The sequence below is a fragment of the Lepidochelys olivacea genome (assembly GCF_965140295.1).
Source record: "Lepidochelys olivacea isolate rLepOli2 genome assembly, chromosome: 10".
NCBI classification, from domain to species: domain Eukaryota; kingdom Metazoa; phylum Chordata; order Testudines; family Cheloniidae; genus Lepidochelys; species Lepidochelys olivacea.
The window spans coordinates 71,987,885-72,011,376 of record NC_140420.1 but is presented as its reverse complement, the minus strand read 5'-3'; the positions used below and the strand labels follow the sequence as shown (position 1 = coordinate 72,011,376).

Sequence of the window (23,492 nt, the reverse complement as noted above, 5' to 3'; positions counted from 1 at the left end):
ACTTCATAGTGAAAGGAGAAAAAAGCCTCTGGATAATTTCTGGTTTCACTACAAAAGTTTTTTTCTCCTGCTGATAATAGCTCATCTTAACTAATTAGCCTCTCACATTTGTATGGTAACTTCCAACTTATCTATATGTATATCTATATCTATATATCTTACTATATGTTCCATTCTATGCATCTGATGAAGTGGGCTGTAGCCCACGAAAGCTTATGCTCTAATAAATTTGTTAGTCTCTAAGGTGCCACAAGTACTCCTGTTCTTTTTGTGGATAATTTCTGAAAAAGATAGATGGATTATGGATGAGGTAGAGCTGTGGAGGAGATGGCTCTCCCATTGTAAGAAGTAGAAGTCAAGCATCTGGTGTCAGATGAGAAAGGATAGTTTTATGGCTACAGCACTGGTTTGGGATGTGGAAGGCATAGGCTCAGTTCCTGATTGTAGCACTAACTTGCTGTGTGATCTTGGACAAATCACACGGAGCCAGAGGCTCAGCACACACAAATGGGGCCTGGTTTCCAAAATATCTTGGAGCGCAATTTGGTACCAAAATAAAGGCATGATTTTCAAAAGAGCCCCAGCATCTGAGGTGTTGAGCTCTTTTGAAAATTGGACCCTTAGCCTCCCTGTGCATCAGTTTCTCCTTTTACACATGGGGTAATGATGCTTCCTACCTCACAGGGGTGCAGTGAGAAAAATCCATTAACATTTGAGGCTCTCAGATAATATGGTGGGGTGGGGGTGGCATCTGAGCAGGTAGAGAGAGAGAGAGATGATCCATGAGGCAGTCAGTAGAAATGTACGAATGGCTGCTGCTTTATGCACACAAAGGGCATCTTTTGCACTGGATTGTGGAAGGAGTGAGTGAGGGTGGGGTGATGTGCTCACACAACCTTGTACGTGTATGAGAAGGGAGTCAACAGCAAAGCTCTAGGAAAGCAGAATTATTGATTAGCAGGAGTTGTTTGGGAAGCCAGACTGTTGGCCAGCTATAGCTGCTGCGGCACTTACACTAAAGGAAACCATAGGCTGTCAGCCCTTTGTTTTGTTTATGACCTAACTGAGCAAACCCTCCCACCCCCCATCTCCAGGGGGTTGTGACTGGATGGAGGAAGTTTCTATGTGAACCCTATCTGAATTCTCGCCACTGAGGAGATAAGCAAGCACTCTCCCTGCCTGTTTGCTTGGCTCCATTCCCATATGTCAAGGAGACAAAGGAAGAATCCCCCTTGGAAAGTGCTGAGCTGTATGCTGACATTCATTTCCTGATAGCCGGGGGAGGTGGGGGGGAGAAAGAGTGAGCAGATAAAACTCAGACCACACACTTAGGTGTCAGCACATCCATGCTGGTCCAGTAATGTGCTCCCAGGGTAGGGATATTGATTTTATGTATTTTGGATTTTTATTGGTATGGCACCAAGGTGTGCCAGGTGCTTCACAGAGCAAAGGAAAGCATAGTCCGTGCCACAAAGAGCTTACAGTCCAAATACAGATAAGGGTATCAATGCGTAATAGGGAGAGGAAGGCCAGAGGGAATACCGTGGTTATAGCAATAAGATCCCACAGTTATTCAATTAAGGCAAATCCTTTTTACACTAGGAAATGTTTCTAAAGAACTGCCCAGTGCTGCTATGTCTGTTCAGCTCTGCCTGGCAGACCAAGTGTGACTAGGACTTCAGCTGCCACCACCAGTTTCAAACACTGCATTGTTTTGTACACAAACAGGTGTAATGTGACACTGTGTCAAAGTCCTCAGCAGCAGCCCATTTACAATAGGACTGCTTATGCTGTTGATGCTGGTGGAGCTGAACAAGTGTTCGCAACGGTGGGTACTTATGAGAGTATTTCCCTGGTGCAGATATGCTCTTTGGTTTTATGTATGCAGTGGACTAATAAGTATGACTGGCTCACTTCTGGAAGCTATGACTGAAGAAGAGTCCTCAGCACTCAGTAGTTGACCTGAGGCCAGGCTCCCAACATTGTTTGCACAGTGAGTCTGATGACTGTGGAGATGGGGAGGGAGTGTTGAATAAAAGAGCAGCTTAAACCCAGTAATGTTCAGCTCAAGGCTATGTGAAATGTGACCAGGTAGGTGAGGAAGAGGGTTTTCTGATGGGTGCTGCTGCAGACACCGTATGGGTCCATGGCTTGATAATGCTGTCAGTGCTCTTCTTAGCACCATTATCTGCAGGGCAACACTCGGGGTGGCAGCTATGAGAACAAAACCTGTAAATAACCCCGTAGCTGTGCGGCCCTAGACTGGGTTCAGAGAAGTGGGCTGGAACACATGGAGGAGAACCTGACAACTTTGAGGAAGTGGCTGGTGAGGAAGACCAGTTCTTCACTGACTCCAAATGTGGCATTGGCAGCAGCTTTGGCAATGAAGCCTCCCTCTATTTCTGAAGTGTAAACCTTGAAACTGTCATGGCTCAGAGATTGGGCTTTACAGCAGGCTGCAGCAATAACTGGACCATTTAGGAAGACACATAAAATCATCAGATGATTTTGGCTTATGCACTGAACTTTCCCTTCCTGTTAAATGGAACAATGTTATTTGGACTTTGCTCAAGCCATGTGGCATATACTCCAATAACATAACAATGCCAGCTGGGTTCAACTCCCACTATCTTGTTGGGAGTGGTGGTCTGTTGATTTTGTGTGTGGGGAGGGGGGTTGTTTAAAATCATGCTTGCAAGTTGGCAGTATTGCCAACTTTCACTGCTTTCCAAATTGTTGTGTGCAGAAAAACAAGGGCACGTGGTTGAACCACCCTGATAATGCTTAAATTTTGACTGAGCTCCTTTCAGCTCGATCCGTTTATTTTTATATCTACAGCTAGACCCTGCCACCCTGGGCTGTTATCTAGTTTGTTCTTACATACTAACCAGAGTTTGGCTTGGTTGGTTGTGAGCTCTCCGAGAAAAAGAATAATAATAATATACAATTCATAAGTTATAATTTAGGTTTCTGCAAATACTGGTCAAAAATGTCCCCTCAGTTATGCCACTGTAACCACACTAATCTCAAGTGGCAACTGTGCAGTGTAACCAAGATGAGAGCTTGGCTTGATATTTACTGAGTTCTGAATTAATCATTTTCCTTCTAAATCCCCCATCAGAGTACGGTACTGATCAGGCTTGGTGCTAGCTACATAGCTGTTGAGATCTGACCAGACAGCTGATTCCCAGAGGGTTGTACAGGCATATCTGAGAAGAATTTGACACTTTTTGGTTAATTCAGGAAGTGGCTCTGATGGGTTAAAAGGGAGCACTCTTCTCTCTGACTGAGGAACTAACTGTCCCATTGTGATGCTAAAGAAATGCCAAATTTGTTTGTGCAGGACTCCTGCCTGCATCATCTCCACTGGCGTCTTCACTGACCCATTCTTCATTCTCCAAAGTGATGGTGCATTTCTTAGGGCATCTGTTACACCCCCCTGCACTTACTATTTAGAACCTCTTTCCTAGACTTCAGGTCCAATAGATCCCAAACTGTGGTCTGTGCATCGCTCGACAGTGGTCTGCAGAGAACAAGGAGGTGGTGTCTAATTTTTTACACCTGCTAAATTGCATTAAAAAGAGCTTAAAACGCTTTCCTAACATTCCTTTTCCCATGTAAGCAATTGCTATTGATGCCAAAGGGACCTTATATGTTTCAAATGGGAGGAGAGGGGTCAGGATGAAAGGCGAGGTGTCTGGGGGGCTCACTATCTGTTAAGATTTGGCTTGTGCTCTGAAGAAGTAAGAAACCCGCCCTGCTCTAGAGTGATAATATTTCTTTCATGTTCATGTTCATGCTCTGCACTGACACTTTGAAGAGCCAACTTTCAGCAAGGTGCGAGGAGAAATGAGCAGGTAGAGTCAATCGCCAACAAAAATAGATACCGCTTTATATTGGAGATGTGTTTCCGACCAGGCCTGTTGATGTGGCTGTTTCCCCACGTCTCTGCCCTGCAGCTAAAAGTGATTCCCTGCCTGGTGGCCAAAATAGCCGTTGGCGCACCCTGCATGATGTTGTCTGAGACCCTCCTATAGAACATAGGCATCATTTTACCCCGTGAGCCAAAAGGGAGTCTCCCTCTTGCTGAGCCACTATAGACCAGACGTTTAAAGGTAGTTAGGTCCCTCGGTCTTTTGAAAATCCCACTAGGCACCTATCTGTATATTTAGGTGTCTAAATACCTTTAAAAATCTAGCCCCATGTGCCTGGTTGACCTTGCCTTAGCTGGGTATAAGCCAACCCTTCCAGGTACTCCTCTCTCTCTCTCTCTCTCTCTCTCTCTCATGCTCATAATGACCAAGATATTTTGGAAACTGGCTGTGTGTAGTTCTGCCTCAGGATGCAGATCAGTGCCTACTGAGTTTTTCAAAAGTGCCTAAATAAATTAGGTGCTTAACTCCCATTGAATTCAATAGGATTTAGGCCCCTAAATGGCATAGGAGTTTTTGAAAATCCCATGAGGCACCCACTGTATTTTTTAGCGCCTAAATAACTTTGAAAATCTGGCCCAAGGTGACCAAAATGCATTTGTAAAATAGAAATACTTAGCATTTCTCTACCACCTTCATCCATTGATCTCAATTTGTGATTTGCCAACACTAATTAATTAAGTTTATAGCATCACTCTGGTGGAGCAGGCAAATACACATAGGGAAGTACAGTGGAAATTCTTTATCTGCCTAAGGCTACCCATTAAGGCAGTGGCAAAGTCAGGGGTGTGGGGGTTGGGACTGACAATTTCCACAAATTTTCCTCCCCATTTTTGTTGAAATTTCATTGAGATGAAAACTTTCCAACCAGCTCTAATATCAACCCACATTCTATATCAGTGTAGATAACATGTACAAATTGCATAATCCCCATCTGTAAAATGGGGATAATATTACTTACCTCCTTTTGTGCAGGGTTTTGATATAAGCAGATGAAAAGCACTGTACTGTTACTAATCTTTCCATTTACTCCCTAACGCAAATGTGTATGTACTGGTCATAATAATGCTTCCTTCATTGTTACCAGCTGCAGCCAATGCATTTGGCCCACTTGCAGTTAAACAGTGATTTGGAGGCTTTTACAGAGTCAAACTGCGGCCCTAATGCCCCAGTTGGACCTGCACAGTTGGACTCCAGTGCCCACTCAGAAATTCAGGGTTGAAGTGTGTAAACTGGACGATTGCATCACGTGGCATTACTGCTTGTTTACACACATGTATTTCTTCATGCAGTACAGGGAAAGTGAGTATGAGTATGACTGAGTATGTCTATACTGCTATTAAAAACCTGTGGCCAGCTGGCTCGGGCTCAGGTTGTGGGGCTGTTTTTGTGGTGTAGATGTTTGGGCTGGAGCTCGGGCTCTAGGATCCTCAGCAGTGGAAGGGTCCCAGAGCTCAGGCTGCAGCTTGAGCCCGAAGGTGTACTACACTGCAATTAAACAGCCCATTAGCCCAAGTCACCTGGCACCGGCTAGCTGTGGGCTTTTAATTGTAGTACAATGGAATCTCAGAGTTATGAACACCGAAATTACAAACTGACCAGTCAAACACACACCCCATTTGGAACCAGAAGTACACAATCAGGCAGCAACAGAGACAAAAATAAGTAAATAAATAAAAGCAAATATGTTACAGGACAGGGAGTGCTGTGTTAAACATAAACTACTACTAAAAATAAAGGGTAAGCAGCATTTTTCTTCTGCATAGTAAAGTTTTGAAGCGGTATTAAGTCACTGTTTAGCTGCAAACTTCTGAAAGAAGAACCACAGTGTTTTGTTCAGAGTTACGAATATTTCAGAGTGACGAACAACCCTTCATTCCTGAGACATACCCTCTGTTAGCCGTGTTTGCATATGACCTCTAGCTGCAGTGGTGTGTTCTAGAAGGGCCTGCAAGCTAGTTCTCCTCTTTAAATCATTATCTTGAACGCTTTCCTTTGGCTGTACTTTATAGATGGGCTTCATCTGAACAGAACCAGAGGGGAAAGTGAAATGCTGCACAAAGCTATTAAACTGATGTATCTGAGACTAGTAAAATGGCAACATTTTTTTCATGATTCCATTAGATTAAAAAGAACAAACTTTTTTCCCGTCCAGTTCCAGTATCAATCAGTCGTCTTTTTCTTTCTTTTGAGACAGCCAGAGTGTCTTCAAAGAAAGGCTAACACAAGTTAACTCCATTTCCAGGGGCACAGGGCCCAGTGCTGTATGCCCAACCCCATCTCAGTGTTGCATCTTCACATATCTAATTCTTTTCATATCTGTTAATTTTTAAAGATTTTTAAATTTTTTAAATTTCTCTTTAAACATACATTTCAGGAATGACTGAAATGAAAGCCATATCTCCCATCCATCACTGCAGCCTTGTTAACATCCAGTAAAGGATACTTTTTAGTGAATAATATTTTACATCTTTTAGAGCATCCTGAAGTACTTTACCAACATATCGTGCCTTGGAAATGCTGCCATCTCTGGGTTTGAGAGTGCTAGCCAATGAGTTATGCTGTAGAAAGAGAAGGAGAGCTTTGGCTATGAACCTTATTACGTTGAAACCTGCCTCCCATTTTGTACTCACAAATAACTGTGGGCATAAATAAGGTGGGTGAGGTAATATCTTTTGTTGGACTAACTTCTGTTGGGGAGAGAGACAAGCTTTCAAGCTTACACAGAGCTTGTCTTCGGGTCTGGGAAATGTATTCAGAGTGTCACAGCTAAATACAAGGTGGAACAGATTGTTTAGCATAAGTATTTAACACACATTTCAAGGGATCATCCAAGGTAAAGTAACCCGTTAACACCCCACCTGTCATGGGCGGGAGGCAGTTGGAGGGGGTTGTTTGTGGGTTATAGATTGTTTTATTAAGCCATAAATCCAGTGTCTCTACTCAGTCAATGACTTTTAGTGTCTAGAAAAGTTATGAATTTACGCTCCCAGACTCATCTTTTGAAAGCGCTGTTCAGGTTTCGTTTGTGGATGAGGACTGATAGGTCAGATCTAGAGCAATCCCTTTGCAAAAAGTGTTCACCCACAGGTGATGTGGTGTTTCTGTCTTTGTCATAAATATAAAGGGAAGGGTAACCACCTTTCTGTATAGAGTGCTATAAAATCCCTCTTGGCCAGAGGCAACATCCTGTTACCTGTAAAGGGTTAAGAAGCTCAGCGAACCTGGCTGGCACTTGACCCAAAGGACCAATAAGGGAACAAGATACTTTCAAATCTTGGGGTGGGGAGGAAAGGCTTTTGTTTGTGCTCTTTGTTTATGTTTTTATTCTCTCTTGGGACTGAGAGAGGCCAGACAGAAACCCATCTTCTTCAACCCATCCTAATCCAAGTCTCCAATATTGCAACCAGTATAGGTAAGACAGGCAAGGCGGATTAGTTTGTCTTTTGTTTTATGTGAATTTTCCCTGTGTTAAGAGGGAGGTTTATTCCTGTTTTCTGTAACTTTAAGGTTTTGCCCAGAAAGGGATCCTCTGTGTTTTGAATCTGAATACCCTGTAAAGTATTTACCATCCTGATTTTACAGAGGTGATTCTTTTACCTTTTCTTTAATTAAAATTATTCTTTTAAGAACCTGATTGATTTTTCATTGTTCTTAAGATCCAAGGGTTTGGGTCTGTGTTCACCTGTACAAATTGGTGAGGATTATTATCCAGCCTTCCCCAGGAAAGGGGGTGTAGGGCTTGGGGGGATATTTTGGGAAAAGATGTCTCCAAGTGGTCTCTTTCCCTGTTCTTTGTTTAAAACGCTTGGTGGTGGCAGCATACAGTTCAAGACCAAGGCAAAGTTTGTACCTTGGGGAAGTTTTTAACTTAAGCTGGTAAGAATAAACTTAGGGGGGTCTTTCATGCAGGTCCCCACATCTGTACCCTAGTGGTCAGAGTGGGGAAGGAACCCTGACACTCTTTTATCATTTTCCTGTGTGAGTTCATTCGAGAGCATAATCATTGTCTAGTTTCACCCATTTAGTTGTTATTGGGGCATTAATGCCTGGGAGCTTAAATTCATAACTTTGCTAGACACTAAAAATCATGGACTGAACAGAGACGCTGGATTTATGGCTTATTACAACAATCTGTAACCCATTAACTCCCCTTCCCCCCCGCTGCTTTCCCCTCCCTCCCTTCCTTCCTTTCCCCCCTATTACTGGAGCGGTGTTAATGAGCCACTTCACTTTGAATGGTCCATTGAAATATGTATTAAATACTTATGCTGAACAATCTGTTCCACCTTGTATTTAGCTGTGACACTCTGAATACATTTCCCAGACCCGAAGAAGAGCTCTGTGTAAGCTCAAAAGCTTGTTTCTTTCATCAACAGCAGTTGGTCCAATAAAAGATGTTGTCTCACCCACCTTGTCTCTGTAATATCCTGCGACCTACATGCCTACAACAACATGGCATAAATAATGACAGTTAGAAGCCCTGTTACCTGGCTTGCTGGCACAGCTAGATGTAGTTGGACATCTAGTTGCTATCATTTTGCCCACTATTAACCGCACCCCCAAAACTATGCATTTGCAATTAGTTGTGGGCAAAACTTTGAGTGCAGTTTGGGTGGCTGGTTTTAAGTGCCAGGCTCTAGATACCCTCAGAGAGCACTTTGTCTTTTAAGGGTACCTCTGAAAGGCTCCAATGTTGCAAAGTGCCCGGAAATCAATTTATCCTCCTCAGAAGGCTGAGTCCGTCTCTACCAAGATTTGAACCTGTGGTTACAGGGATTTGGCATAGGTCTCTAAGCCATGCTCTTCAGCTGAGTCAGTGACACACTATACCGGTTTTACTTGGCAAATGAGTTGTCCGCTTTTCTTGTATTGCTTTGAGTGGGTTTAGTCCTCATAAAAGTGTGAGTCAGAGATCTGGCTAGAAGTAAGCATAATGCAGGCACAAGTGGGGCTGGATCTCTTCTTCCCTCCCCCCCCCACTTTGCTGATTCACCTCAGTCTTGATGTGCAGTAAAACATTTTTGATGTGTCTGCCAGTACGGGAGGGGAGGGAAGGCTCCTCTTGAGCACAGGCTGCCAGTCCTAGTAAACTGATGTGATGTGAATATGTATCAGCTAAGGACTTGGCTAAGAGACCACCAGACTCATTTCCACTGGTGACTTAAATGGGATTGAAAGGCGGGTCTCCAGGGGGAAAGGGACAGATTGAACCCCTTTGATTGACACATTTTAATCACCTATTGGATGATTTGGGCCCACGTTATGCCAATGTGCTGCACTGGCTTTGTTTGCATATGGTTCTATGATAATATGTTAACACACCAACCTAAGAAGAGCATTCCTGTTCCCCGCCTTTATAGGTCTATCAGGGATAACATCAATGCCTCTCTCTCAGCCTCTCCATGCATGCCCTTTGGGTTCTCACATGGTCATACTGAAGCTGCTGTGGGTAATTAATCTGTTAAAAATTCTATTTGATTGTGATCCTTCCAGCCCTTTCATCTTGATCTGAGTGACAAGCTGTCACAGCCTGCCTCAGCCATACTGGTGACATCTGACCCCGGAGAGGGAATTGATAAGAATGGAAAATATCTTTCTGGGACCTGATTTCAGCCTTTGGAGGTGGTGCTACCTATGCGCTGCCCTGAAAAAGAGCCACTGGTGCTTTGTTTGAACATGAATCAAAATGTATGTCCTCGGCAATGAGTAAAATCAGCCCCTCCTCTGATGAGAGATGTATTCTGGGGGCTAAGGGACTGGATGGCTCAGAGACCACCTGATTCCCTCATGCTTTGTATCACGCATACAGGTGTAGTTGGATTATGTGGCTATGAAAGAGACAGAGAGAGGTGCCTGAGCTGGGACTCTTTGCAGCAGCCCTTTGTAAAGCCCAGTGATTCTTCTTTTCTGCCAAAAACAAACTTATTGCGGCACCAACAAATACCCCAGTGAGGGGTGGGCGAGAGGCAGGATTTATATTGGGAGGCATGGGGGATGAGAGAGAATGAGCATCAGTTTAATCCCTGCTTTCTGGGTCTCATTCTTCTCTGGCATTGGTTTTACACTGGTGTAGTTCATAGGTTTATGGCCAGAAGGATCAGTTATGATTATCTAGTCAGAACTCCTGCATCGCACGGGACAGAGATCCTCTCTTAGTGACATCTGCATCACGCCCATAACTGCTGCTTGAGCCAGGGAATATCTTTTAGAAAACACTTTTGTGACTTTAATTCACCATGGTACAAGTGAGAGAAGAATCAGGGTTGATGTCCGCTGAAGGCAGTAAAAGGGCAGGGGCCCAGTATATTTTCAGCAGTAATGGGTGCTTTGTGCTGTTAACAGTGACTTGGCCTCCATCTATCTTCTGTCTTCATCCTTTTCTCTTTGATTGTTAAAACCCATAGAAACCCATAAAGCTTCAGAGAAATATTCTTTAAATAGGCTTAATTTCTGTATCACTTATTTGTATGTGGGATCTCTTGCTCGCTAATTACATCCAGCAGAATGGCTAGAGTCACAGAAAAGATGTGATTTTTTTGGATGAAATATAGAGCTCCCTTTAAAAAAAAATCCTGGTAGCTGGAACTGAAGCAAACATTAGCGAAGAACTTGTGGGTAGAGTGTGAAGAGAAATTAATGTTCAGGGCATCTTTGCCATCCTTCGGCATTCCACCAAACCCACATCTGTGCAGAACAGCTGGAGCGCCACCTGCTGATGTCGAGGGGGTTATTGCAAACTGTAAGCAGGCTGGAATTAAAGAGCTCATGATGATGGGTATTTATGTGTCAGTCTTGGACTAGCATTGGCATGAAAATGCCAACAGCAGCTGTGGCCTTGCCCAACCACATTTCCAGGATCCATAAATCACTGTTTTTCAATCTTTAAACCAAATCTCTATGCAAGTGCCTGCACATTTATGCTCAGTATTGTTGGGCCACCAAGGAAATGATTATTCAAGGCATTTATCTCAGATGAGATCTACCTCTTGTACAAAGCACCTGTTGCCATGGTGTCTAAGTGACCCTTGAAGCTAAGCGCCATGTATCTAAATGACCCTTAACTGTGAAACTGTATTTTTAGCAGGATGCTTTGCTGACTATATAAATCCTGAGAGTGAAGCATGAGTCCCTCGGGTTGACGATAAAATACAGCCTGACAATATGTATAGCTTGAGTGTAGTTTATTCCCTTCACTTCTCCGGGAAATGTGCTTCGAGCCAGATGATTGTTTGTAGCAGCACCCAAAGGGCCCAATCAGGATCAGGACCCTCATTGTGCTAGGTGCTGTATAAACACACATGACGGGGCTGGTCCCTGCCCAAAGAGCTTGCAATCTACACTCACTTGTTGCATCTTGTCTTTGTGTAATGAGCAATAGGAATGGGGAGGGGGAGAACAGGAGGGGGGCCATGATAAGATCACGCTATACGCTAGCTATGTGCAGAACCTCATGGTTCCCAATCACCTTTATTTTCTTTCAATAAATCCTAGGAATCTCCATTAGCGCTCTACTTAGCCATTGTCAGTGTGAGGTCTTCTCTAGGCACCATGGCAGAAGGGAGTCTAGAAGAGGCATTTGACCAACTAAAGGATAGAGGCTTTATGCACTAGTTTGAGGTAGGTGTCCCATGTGTAAGCATGGAAAAAGCGCAAAGACGCTCATGGGAGAGGTGGACAGGTGGGTGATTAAAGCTGTAGGAGTTGGATTTGCACAGATCTCTTGGTTCGTTCCCTGCCTATCCAATCTTTGGCTTCCCTGCTGTCTTGGAGCAGTTTTAAGGTTGTTTTGAGATTTGGACACCTACCCAGTGGAACTGGGCTATGAACTTTCAACTCATTTCACCCATGCCATCAAATAGCCTTCACATAGTTTCACTTTTCATTTTCAAAGTGCTGTACAAACATCTGTTTAATCCTTCGGTGTTTGGTTATGATGGGTTACTTGCTATGGAGTTAGATCAAAAGGTGATATTAAGGGAGCCAAACAGGAATGATAAAACAATGACACAGATAAGAGTCCTTGAGAAAACAATGGGGAAGCTGTTTATTGGGGAATACCCTACCTGGCTTCACTCAGGCTCAGAATGGTTTCTTATCAAGGCTTAAGCCTAGGATCAAAAGGAGGATATCAAACACTAGAGGAACCTGGGCCTAAAAAAAGGTGGAAGTTGAGAGAGTGGTCAGAGTGTCAGCAAAAGCAAAAAGCTGGCGGGCTGGCAAGGAGACAGAGAGGCAGAAACAGCAGCAGGGGGCTCTGCTTCTCACAACCCAGAGATGGAGGTAACTGAAATGTAGCAAAGCTTGCAAGGAAAGTTTAAGGATTGGGTAGAGGCAAATATGCATGTAGACCTTTATTGTTATTTTTGTTTACTCTTCCCTCTGTGTGCTTCCCACACATGAATACATAACACTTTGTTTTGAAGAAGCGGTTGCTGTGTCACTTTAACCACCTCGTTGGTCTAGGCCAACCCTCCAGGATTGAAAGATTAATTTTTAATTAAAGATTATGTCATGTGATGGTATCTCCAGGAATTCATCCAGCCAAAGTTGGCAACCCTACGCTGGTCACAGATTGCCAGAGTGAAAGGCCTTACAGATGCCAAACCAAGCTGGGCCTGTGGCATTAATACAGTTGGTGAACAAGGGAGCTGCGGCCCAGAAAGTCAGGTTAAGAGAGGGTGGACCATGTGGTTCCACCCAGAGTGAGGTGCAGGTAGTCAAGGTTGTGCTCAAGAAGCACTAAAAGGGGTTTGTTTCATACCTATGACACTAGTATGAAGCACAGGTGAATTATCTCTATTTTAAAGATAGAGGGACTGAGGCACAGAATTAATCAACAGCTTGCCCAAAGTCACACCGTCAGTTAGTGATGGATGCAGGCAATGCAGTGGCCTGGATCTGCATGGGTGACCTAGAAATAAAACTTCTTTTCTTATTATTCATCGTCTGGGGTGCCCAGTTGTGCTGGATAATCCAATTTTTATTTGGCACACAGAACAGTGGCATTCTTTCTTGGTTGTTGTTTATGGTTCCTACACTGAATTTGCAAGAAGCATTTGTCTATCTGGTTAAGTTGTGCTCATGCCCAGTTATCAACCCTGCTGATTTGGAAGCACTTCAAAGCCCTTTATTCTTCAGAGTGGCTGTCTCTGAAGCCATTGAGGGGTTTTTTGTTACAGCGCAGCATTTATTATTATGTCTTTTAAGATAGGGCAACTTTAGTTATACATTTTTTACTGAAAGGTATAAATGAACCCCTTTGAGAGGGTTGTTTTTTAAAATCCAGTGTATGATCTTAGTGATTTATTGCTGCAAAGAGCAGATAATCAGTCGGCAACATCTGGACAGGTCTGTAAGGCTTTTTTTTTTTTTTTTTTAAATCTGTTCTTTCCTGAGACAAATGTAAAGTTTTGCACTGGGCACGCTATCAAGTTCTCTGGTGTAGCATGTGCTCACGGCTTCATCTTTCCTGAGCTTTACAGCCTTTCCCTCCTGTTCGTGTCTTTTTTGTTCTCTCGCTCATGCACGGTTTATTTTTCATTATCCTTTCATTTCCCTTGTCCCAGGTTCTTCATCTCATTATTTCTTCTGATGCCAGAAAAGGGGCTGTTGGTTTACCATATGGTGTTACTAGGTGACTGTGTCGTACCAACACCGGTTGTCTTGCTTGCTAAAGTTCTGTCAGTGTATCAGTCTTCTTGCCTATCCCTCACTGAATGTCCTTCCCTCCCCTATATGACTTTCGGTTGTGTTTCTTTCTTTCCCCTTAGAATGTTTTGGGTGTTTGAATTTGTTCATAGCCCCAGATATTGATTATATTCTGGGGAGACTTTGCCAGGCATCAACTCAAAGACACTCTCTCTTTTACTGGTTTACATTCTCATGGGAAATACTGGACTTGATCCTCCACTAGCATAAATCAATGTAGCTCCATTGACTTCAATTTATCTGAGCTGAATAACACCAGCTGAGGATCTGGCCCAATATCTTTATTTTCCAAATGTCTTTTCTTTACTTTGCTTGTGTTGCACCTAAATTTAAAATGTCTGACCCTATATGGAGTACCTGTAAAATACACGCTATACGACGCACAACAGACTATATATTTCATTTTCTAAAATCCTTTTGATAGATTGTGGTTTTTTCAGAATGGAAAATGGCAAGCTTCATTCTGCTTAAGTATAATTACATTCACACACACACACACACATAAACAGTCACCAGCTGAGTTCGGGCCTGCTTAGGTTGCCAGCCTGGGACTCAGGAGACACAGATTCAAATCCCTGCTCTGCCACAGACTTCCTCAGTGACCTTGGGTAAGTCACTTAGGCAACTGAGGTGTAGAGAGACTATGTATAAAACAGGGAAAGTAGAACTGCCCTGCCCCATAAAGGTATTGGAAGGATAAATGCATAAAATATTGTGAGGAACTAGATGCTACTGTGATGGCGGTCCTACAAGCACCTTAGCTAAAAGGAGAGCAATAGTCACAGTACAGACATGTAGTAAGAGACATTCCCTGCCCTGAAGAGGGAGCTAACATTCTAAATAGGCAGGAGAGACACAGGGAGGGGAAGGGATCAGCAGTACCGGCCAGGTAAGAAATGGATTCTATGTGCACCACTGGAAGGGATACAACATACAAATATTTATTCTGGTGATCGTGAGATGGGAACTCCTCCTGGATTATTGAATACGAAGGTGTCCTCTATATCAGTGCAGAAGTAATTTTTTGCTACATTTGGAGAAAGGTCTCAGATTTGACTTCTGTGGCCAGTGCCGTGAGGGATTAATTGCCATAGAGCAGGCACACGGGCAAAGAAACATGGGCCTCGGTTGTCAAAAATGACTCGTGATTTGAGGTGTTCAACTTGACGTGTGGTGAAGGGGCCTGACTTTCAAACAGTGCTGGGCACTCACTAGCTTTTTGATTAGCTTTACTTGGAAAAGGGAGGTCAGACAGCGTTTGGCAGTTTGCAAGTCTCCGGCACTGAGTGATAGATTTCAGTATTGCCTGGCTTAGGTAGGTGCTGACAATTTGTGTTAGTCAAAGCCCCTCTACTCTCTTTTACCACCCAGGAGGGACGTGGTCAGATGGCTGTCGGTACTTCCAGGGTTTCTTCTGGTGGGAAAGGGCTTGCTTCTTCGGGGGAGGGTGCACACTGTGTTTGTGGCTCTGCCTTCAGCTGGTTACACTAATTGGCTTGTGAAGTCCTCCCAGAAGTAGGTGATCCTCTGTGGAATGTGATGGTTCCTATTAGTGGGAGGTACTGGGCTTTGGGCCCAAGTGAGGTCTGGGTTTAGATGGTGATTTACTGCCCAGAAAAGTGTGCAAAACGAGTCCCTGCTGCCTCTGTGGCAGAGGGGAGATTGGCTGTCTCTGACTCTGACATAGCAGTGTCATAGATCTGTGGAGGTTCCTTGTGAATGTTCGATGCTTCATTTTAGATAAGCCCCCAAAAGTGCATAAGTGCATCCAATGCCTATTGGAACTGCCCCGACCTCTTAGGTCTGCCGGATGGAGCCAGAAACACTGTGGGTACAGCTTTTCTCATGATATTCGGGGTTTTGGCGTCTGGTTCAGGAATCACCCAGGAAATGCAGAGGCCAGTGCACAATACATGCATACACATAATATCAAACCCCAGTCATGACTCATATTTGGATCTGAGTTCTGGATGACGGTTTGAGCTGGGCTGAGATTTGCTTGGAAGTTGTTTCCCTGGTCCCTACTTGAAAACTTGGGGGAAAGGCTAGGTAATCGGTGTGAGCAGTATAGCCCATTCCAACAGGTGGCAGTCTAACACACTGAATGGTTGCATGTCACACTGAACACCTTCCATCAGCTGCCTGGCTGCTGTCTAATTCCTGCAGAAGTGATGATGACTTTCCTGCTTTTTAATTGGTGAGACTTTAGTTGCAGAAATGCTACCATGTTGGCTTTTTTTTTTTTTTTGCCCTGTTTGCTGTTGGTGTGTCTGACAGATTAATTTTCACATAGGTAGGTTTGTAAGAGAGGTTGGCCTGGAACATTAGGTGCTGGCAGGAGTCGGCTCTGGAAGCTTTCATCTTCTCAGCTGTTGAGTGGACACACGATAAATAGTCGTTTGGTGAAAATAAAATATTTATTTTCTGCTGCAGGATGATAATTGGCTCAGTGTGGAAGTTAATATGATTTATTTGGGGATTTGTTTATAAAGAGATTATATTGTAATGAATCTGTGGGCATGAAGGGCCTTGTAGATGTAGTTATCCGAGATGCTGTCGGCACCGGAACTTCTTGGCAACAGTGGGGCTGGAGCTCTAGTCCTCCTGCTCCAAAAGCATAGGCTGATATAGGAGAATCTCTTCTGCTGCTAGCTGTATGGGGCCTATGCTACACAGAGAAGCAGCTCTGATTCCATACATTTGAGAGCAGAGGTGCATATACCCACCAGCCATGTCATCGCAATATGAAATGGGTGACATACTGAAGCATTTGATTGTCCTTACTGTGGTTTTCAGAGTGGGCACAAATTGATCCAGCTCCTGTTTAAAAACAGACCCACTCACCAGCTTTGACTTGGCAGCCTGCTGGGTCAGTGCATTGTTCAACCTCTCACATAGCTCACCTGGACACTGAAGCGCATCTGGTTCTGAACCTGAGACTCCTTAACTACTCGCTTTCTCCCTTCTCCTAAAGCACTGTCAGCCCAGCAAGAGCCAGTGGAACGCATTAGTTGGTATTTCCCTGTGAGCAGAGCCAGTGCATGTTGGTAAGGTTTTGTTTTAGTGAAGGCAAGCCAAAGTCATTGCTAGGAAGAAGAGACAGCAATCAGGACAGGGGAGGGTAAGGAGTGGGTGGGATTTGGGTTTCCCAGTGGAGGGTAAACTCTGATAGAAGTTTAGTCCATTGTGGCATCTCTGCATCTTGAATCTAGCACATGATTGCTCTCCTATCAGTGACACTCTTAGGTGAAATGACCCGTTCGTTCTTTTGAATTATAGAGCTGTCAAAGGCTAGCAGCTGGGAGCTTCGGCAGTGATGGAAGGTCAGAGACAGGGCAGAGATGTGGGGACATGAGAGGACTGATGGATGTTTTCATGCACTCCCCATGTGGGTTTGGGACAGTTGCAGGGAGCTTGGTTTGACTACATTGGCACACTTAGCCCTTTGTGCAGTGACTGTATGTGTGTGTATTTCATTTTGTTTCCCTAAGGAGAAGGACACAGTTAAAGGGGGAAATCAGGAGTGTCTCACTCCATCTCCCCCATCTGCCTGTATTTATTTAGCTGGGAAAGAACACACATCTGAGCATGCAGTTTCACGGTTGGCGCCTAGTGAGGCATAAAGGTCAGTGTCAAGAGCCCTCAGCCACTGTCAGAGTGTAAAAGGCCCTTTGTCAAAGTTCTCGGTTTTACAAGTATATTTTGTTACAATTTTGTATCTGTTGCCTATAGAATCCTGAGCTGTGTGGGATTGCTCACCCACTGAAATACAGCTGTCTCTGGGTGAGACGCAGCAGCTGTTCTGCTACAGCAAAGTTACACAATTTCAATCGGGGAAAGAATCGAGAGGCAGTGTTGTCTAGTGGATAGGGCACTCATCTGGGACACAGGAGGGCCTGGGTTCTAGTCCCAGCTCTGCCACAGATTGAGCTGTGTAGCCTTGAGCAAGTCACTTCACATCCACCTACTTTGTCTATCTAGATTGTAAACACTTTGGGGCAGGGGTTCTCTTAATATATGTTTTTTCACCACCTACCACCATGGGGCCCTGATCTTAGCTGTGGCTACTGTAATACTAGTGATTGATAATGATAAAGAGAGAGGCCGTTTTTCTTTTTAAATTGACGCCAGAGGGGGGAATGTTTAGTTTAGCAAAATGAAATGTCTTGAGTTGGAATTTGGCCAGAACCCTGGAGCTGACACATCTTATGATGTACATGTGTCTGATGACCCAGGTGGCAGAAATATATCCCCGTGTCTGGTCTGGATTTGTTCTGAGTCAGTGATGCAGACAGAGGGCTCAAGGGAAACAGTTCAAAGACTGAAGACTTGTCTCATTTCTTTTGATAGGTGGGTGTTTGTTTATTTTTAATGGTCAGTACAGATTAATGTAATGTTGAGGCTAGAGAGCTAATGCTGGTCTTGTTGGATAACTGAATCAAACACAGAGAGCCTGATCCTCAGCTCCATCAATGTGAGTGAGGTCCTGCCAATTTGTAACAACTGGAGATCTGACCCAGAGACTGGAAGACCAAGGTTAAAAAAAATTATTGAAGAAATTGACACTATTTCTCCATTGTTTTTCTTCCTCCAGGGCTGCCACTGAGGTACTAGCAGCTTTGCTGAAATCAAGTAAGCGCCTTCTCTTTATATTCTTACTGACCTACCTGTCTGTGCTGTGCACGTAGATAGACATGTCCCATTAGGAATGGATACTTTCTTCTCCAACTCAAAGTACCCACACCACACACACACACACACACACACACACACACACACACACACACACACACACACACACACACACACACACAGCTCTGAAATGCAATAGACCAAAGCAATCTGTGTTGAGAAATGGGAGGGGACAATATGTAGCATTTATTGTATGTCTTGCCATGTTTCCCCCTGTGTCTCTATGATGATGCAGGTGGGAAATCATAACCTAGACATAAGGGTGCAAGCTCCTTAAGTGAAATGACTAGGATGGCAACTTGTTCTGATTTTTTTGGGACGAGCTTAGAAGAATTCTGCAGACTGTCATAATGACACCACTTTTACTTTATTCTCCCCCTGCTAGCATCTCAGGTCTCCACTTGTGCTTGAAGCCTTGCAGATCTTAAAGCTAGCCCTGGTACTTAGAGATTGCCTTGGTGTAGCCAAGCTCTGGCAGGGAGTATCTAACACTGGCAGTGTCTGGTCCGTGGGGGTTAGGGCTCTTTTAGCTTGGGTCCCCTTGTATGTACTCCTGGCCTGAATGTTCCTGAAGTGAATGTGTTACCCTTTTCTGCCTTTATCTCATCCAAAAACACTTAGCTTTTTATTACCAGGATTTAATAAAGCTTTGATTAAGAAAGAGTGCTCTACTATTGCAGACAATCTCCTCTCCAATAAATCACAATGGTGTATTGTTCTCTCTCTCTTCCCCCTCCTCCCCGTCCCCTTTACTCTTTCTCTTCTCTGTCCTTTTTGTGAGCATTAGGAATAAATGCATTTGTGAAAAATTGTAGGCCTGGAAGCAGTACTTAAATGAGCATGCTGCAATGGGATCATGTCTGAGTCGCACCGGCTCAAGTGATGAATTCTCAAATAATGCTCTGGTATTAACCTTGCTGCCTAGATTTAAAAGTCACGTTATTGCAACGAGGAAACACCTTCTGGTTCAGATACTAAATCTTAATAAGGGGGTGATGGGGCCACTCCAGAGCTGCCTTCAACTTACAAGCAAAATTAGCATTTAGAGAAGGAGGAATTCACGGAGAGGAGGGGAGCTGCAGGGAGCGTGGAAAGCTCAGTTGGCAACACAAGCCTTTCTGCGGCACTCCTGCTTGATGGTCAGCATCTGGGGCTGTGAAGGGAGACTCTGCTGTCTCAGTGGTGTTGATGGGACCAGGCTTCCTGTTCCAGCGCAAGCTCCCACCCTATTTGCGATTGCACAACGTTGATGTGGTAACTACAGCAACCACTTAGTGGAAAAGTGACATTAGGAAAGTAAGTGGTAGAGTTTTAGCTGTTTTTAAAAAAATGTGATATAACTGGAACTAAGGAGGCTGAGCCAGCACCATGTGATCAGCTAGCTCTGCCCAAACCACCACCAGCGGCTCTGTGGTTCATCAGTGGTCCACAGTTGGAAGGTCACTGGTCTAGACCATGATTTTGGTTTCTCCTCACTCTTAGTGTCTTTGGAGGCTACTAGAAGAAAGTAAATGTCTACAAGCATTAGGCACTGTTGTATGTGAGAATTGCTTGTGAAGACACAGGCTGAAATCAAACGTGGTGGACCTCACAGATGTGAAAGCTGTGGGCTTTGAGCTGGACGGGAGATGGAAACCCTGGTGCTAGCTGCAGCGATGAAATCGGGGTGTGTATGAGCACATCGGTTATTCTGAGCCTCACTAAGGCCTTCAAAAGTGACCTGCTTGTGCTGCTGCACTGGGACTTGATCTTGCTGGGCATGAGGATGAGATCACCCAGAAAACAGAGAGGTCAAGAATGCATCCATTCTTGGTGGTCCACCTTCAGGGTTGCACTCAGTGTCTCCAGCTGGAGTGATTCTCTGCCTCTGGCTACACAGATCATCTTTGCAAGGATCTCTTAGGCCAGGAGCCCTTCTCCTGCTTTTGGCAGGAAGTCAGAAGGAGAAAGAATCCCCTATAGTTTTAACAGGAGCAGGAAGATGGCAGTGCCTCTTCCTAATGTTTTCATGGTGATAATCTCCCTGCCTCTCAGGCTTCCTCTAGTCTGCACTGATACTTTGGCCAGCTCTGAGCAAAGGGCTACCTGTAAGCTTTGATCTGTGGCTGAAATCTCACCTCTCTCTGTCCAAACAGACACTGATGGGAACTGCTCACCTGCAGCTGTTTAATACTGGGGAGCTATTGGGGAAGTAGCTGAGGGAGCAGGATCTGTCTGTGAGCCACAGAAGGCAGCAGAATATCAGGACATTACCAGTCTGTCTGGAGCTGGGAAACTATCTTGACTGGTAACTATCTTAGAAGTGAAAGTACCAGGTTTGCCAGTGAAATGGCTGCTGGGATATCTCGTGGGGAACACCTGCTCACAGGTATGGAGATCATTGATCATTACCATCTCTCCTGCAGCACATGGTCCCCCTCACATGCCTCATGAACATGACCATGTTTCTCCAAGGTATTTGCAAAGGGACACCCTCAGCTTGAGGGATTTTGGAGGTGAGGCCATTCTGCTTGTTATTTTTATAGCCATATCCCTGCTCAAACCTGCCTAGGGCTCCAGTAAAGGATCCTGCTCAGGTAGCAAATGTGTGTTTCTTGAAATTGGTGCTTCACCCACAGCTGGGGGAAAAAAGCCTGCAGCCCCGAAACATGGCCAGAGAGAGCCAGGTGCTTTTCTTCTTGAAAATGTGAATGGAAAGGAATTATAGACATTTGGATGACTATTAATGTAGGCTCAGAAGCGTGTGTCACTTCTAATGCTGCAATAACGACTATATCCTTTCATAATTAGGATTGTAGATTACTTATACAAAATAGATTTTCCTCGCCTGACAATCAGACCATCTCACTCTGCACTTGGAATCTCGGTATTGCCAATGTCAAACATTCAAAAAATCACCAGTAAGGCCCCTGAAAACCATGAGATTGGCTTAAAAATCATAACGTCAAACATACCAAAAAGTGTGTAATTTTAATTTGCCTTTTGGTTTTTAAGCCTTTAGGCTGCACTCAAGGCTCATTTTCATATGTTACTCTGCAACCCTGAGGATACACATTTACTTTTTTTTAATATGAAAGCTGAGATTCTTCTATAATCACCTGACTCCAGGAGCTGGGGCTTTAAGGGAAATACCAAATACTGCAAGACTTATGGTAAAATCATGAGAGTTGGCAACACTGGCATCTCCTCACTGGCTTCCCTTGCTCACTGCATTGACTTTAAATGTCTTGCCTTTGCCACCAGCCGCTGCACTGCTCCACCCTGGCCTGCACCTTAGATCTTATTTCTTAGCATGTCTTTCTCTCTACCCGTGACTCTAGTCTTGACATCCCCTTCATTTCCTTCTCCCATACCTGCCTTCATGCTTTCTTTTGAGCAGCTCCCTTGTGCCCAGAATGACCTCCTAACCACTGTGTGCCAGGCTCTCACTGTCTTCTCATTCTGATGCATCCTAATGATTCACTATCTCTGTCGTGTCCACAAACAGAATAAGCAAACACAAATCCTGTATTGGCTCCTTCCTCTTTTGTTCCCATGCATCTTCTCTAACTGTCTACCTTCTGGACGGTAAGCTCTGCAGGGCAGGGCCCTTCTTTTATTTGGGCCTGCGATGGGCTAAGCATGTTGTTGGCTGTTAGCAAATAACCATAGTTGGGAGGCTGAGTGTCAGGAGAGCATCAGTAATTCTTCTGTAAGGACTTGCGATTGAGTATGTCAACGCCCTTCACAAAATTAATGAACTAAACCTCACAACCCTGGTGAAGTGGTTTATTGGCCCTCTTGTACAGATGGAGAAACTGAGGCACAATGAGGCAAAGTATCATGCCCATAATCATGCAAGCTAGTGGGAGAGGTGGAGATGGAACTGTGACCTCCTGGCTCCATGCCGAGTGCATTGGCAGAACAGCAGGGAAGGGAGAAGGGAATCTGTGCTGTGAGTGACTCCATCCCGTGGGATCTTTTGCTTTGGTCAGTGCCGAATTCATGCCAAAAATAAAGTAACTCAATGCAATTTGTTGAGGGTGGGAGAAATAGTCAATCTAAAGAAACAGTCTCAGGCAGCTGCCTTTTTGGGACTGTAGGGTTAAACGGGGTAATTCTGAACATTCTTCTTGTCCCCCACCCCCATGACACAAGCCAACTGCCTCACCCCAGCACCACATGATGGTGCTGTTGTTATAGTTATCCCAGGTCCCATCAGTGCTTAATCCAATATTTATTTTTGGTGAGTAATTTGTTTATCAGCAGGTTATTTTAATCTAATTTTGGTCATATTTGTTATACCCGACTATCTGCACTTCCCAGTGTTAGCAGCTTGCGTGTCTTTAAGGAAATTAGCTGGAGCCAATCTCAGAGGCATTATTGAAGGGAGAGGGCTAGGGAAACAGACAGAGACCTTGCTGCATTGCTTGCCTAGTGAAATTGTAATGAGCACTTTAAAGAGACAGGCTGCGATGACCTCCTGAGTATGTCTCTTTTATCAAGAGGATTCTCTGATGCAGGCAGCAGTTATTGCAAATGACCTTTCCACCCCCTCCTGGTTTCCTCTCTCCTTATCCTCTTGCCTTACCTATTACCTCCCAGCCATTCTTCTCCTTCCCTAGTCCTCCCCCCTCTTCCTCCCTGGTCCTTTATTTAACCACTCACACTCTTCCTTTCATGAAGGCATGAGGATTGTGTGCCCTCGAGGGGACACATAGGTTCCCCAAGAAAGAGAAGAAGGGAGTTCTATTAAGCAAACATTTCATAGCCTGCCCGTCAGGGATGGGTGTGCATCAGAACTGCCCATATTTTGTGGAAGGGTCAAAATTAGAAGCTGGATCTCAGTTTTGCAAGTGATGGCCCCACCTTTATAACAGTGTGAAGCAAAACCCTTGATCCGCCCCTTTCCCCCCTGAATTTCAGGATGTTTATAATCCCAGTTCCAGTTTTGGGGCTGTATTCTTGTCTCTTCTTCAGAGTATAGTCATTCAGTGTAACTGGGTAGAGTGAGGGGGGAAAGGAAGGTTGGGAATGGATGTCCCTTTCATTTCTACTCCCCAAGATTGTTCTTCTCTCAGAGGTTTCTCAATGCAGATGTACCTACTGTCCCAGAGTGGAAGGATGGTTTCAACTCCAACATGGATAGCTCAGCGCCCATCTGTATTATGTCCTGAA

General features: G+C 44.4%; 1 protein-coding gene across 1 annotated transcript in view; it reads left to right on the top strand.

Annotated features, from left to right (window-relative positions):
• AGBL1 (AGBL carboxypeptidase 1) overlaps positions 1-23,492 on the top strand; it is a 377,284-nt gene that overhangs the window by 39,090 nt on the left and 314,702 nt on the right. Inside the window, exon 6 of the mRNA XM_084641264.1 lies at positions 18,238-18,275. Coding sequence (XP_084497390.1) covers positions 18,238-18,275 — 38 coding nt within the window. The remainder of the gene's footprint in view (positions 1-18,237; positions 18,276-23,492) is intronic.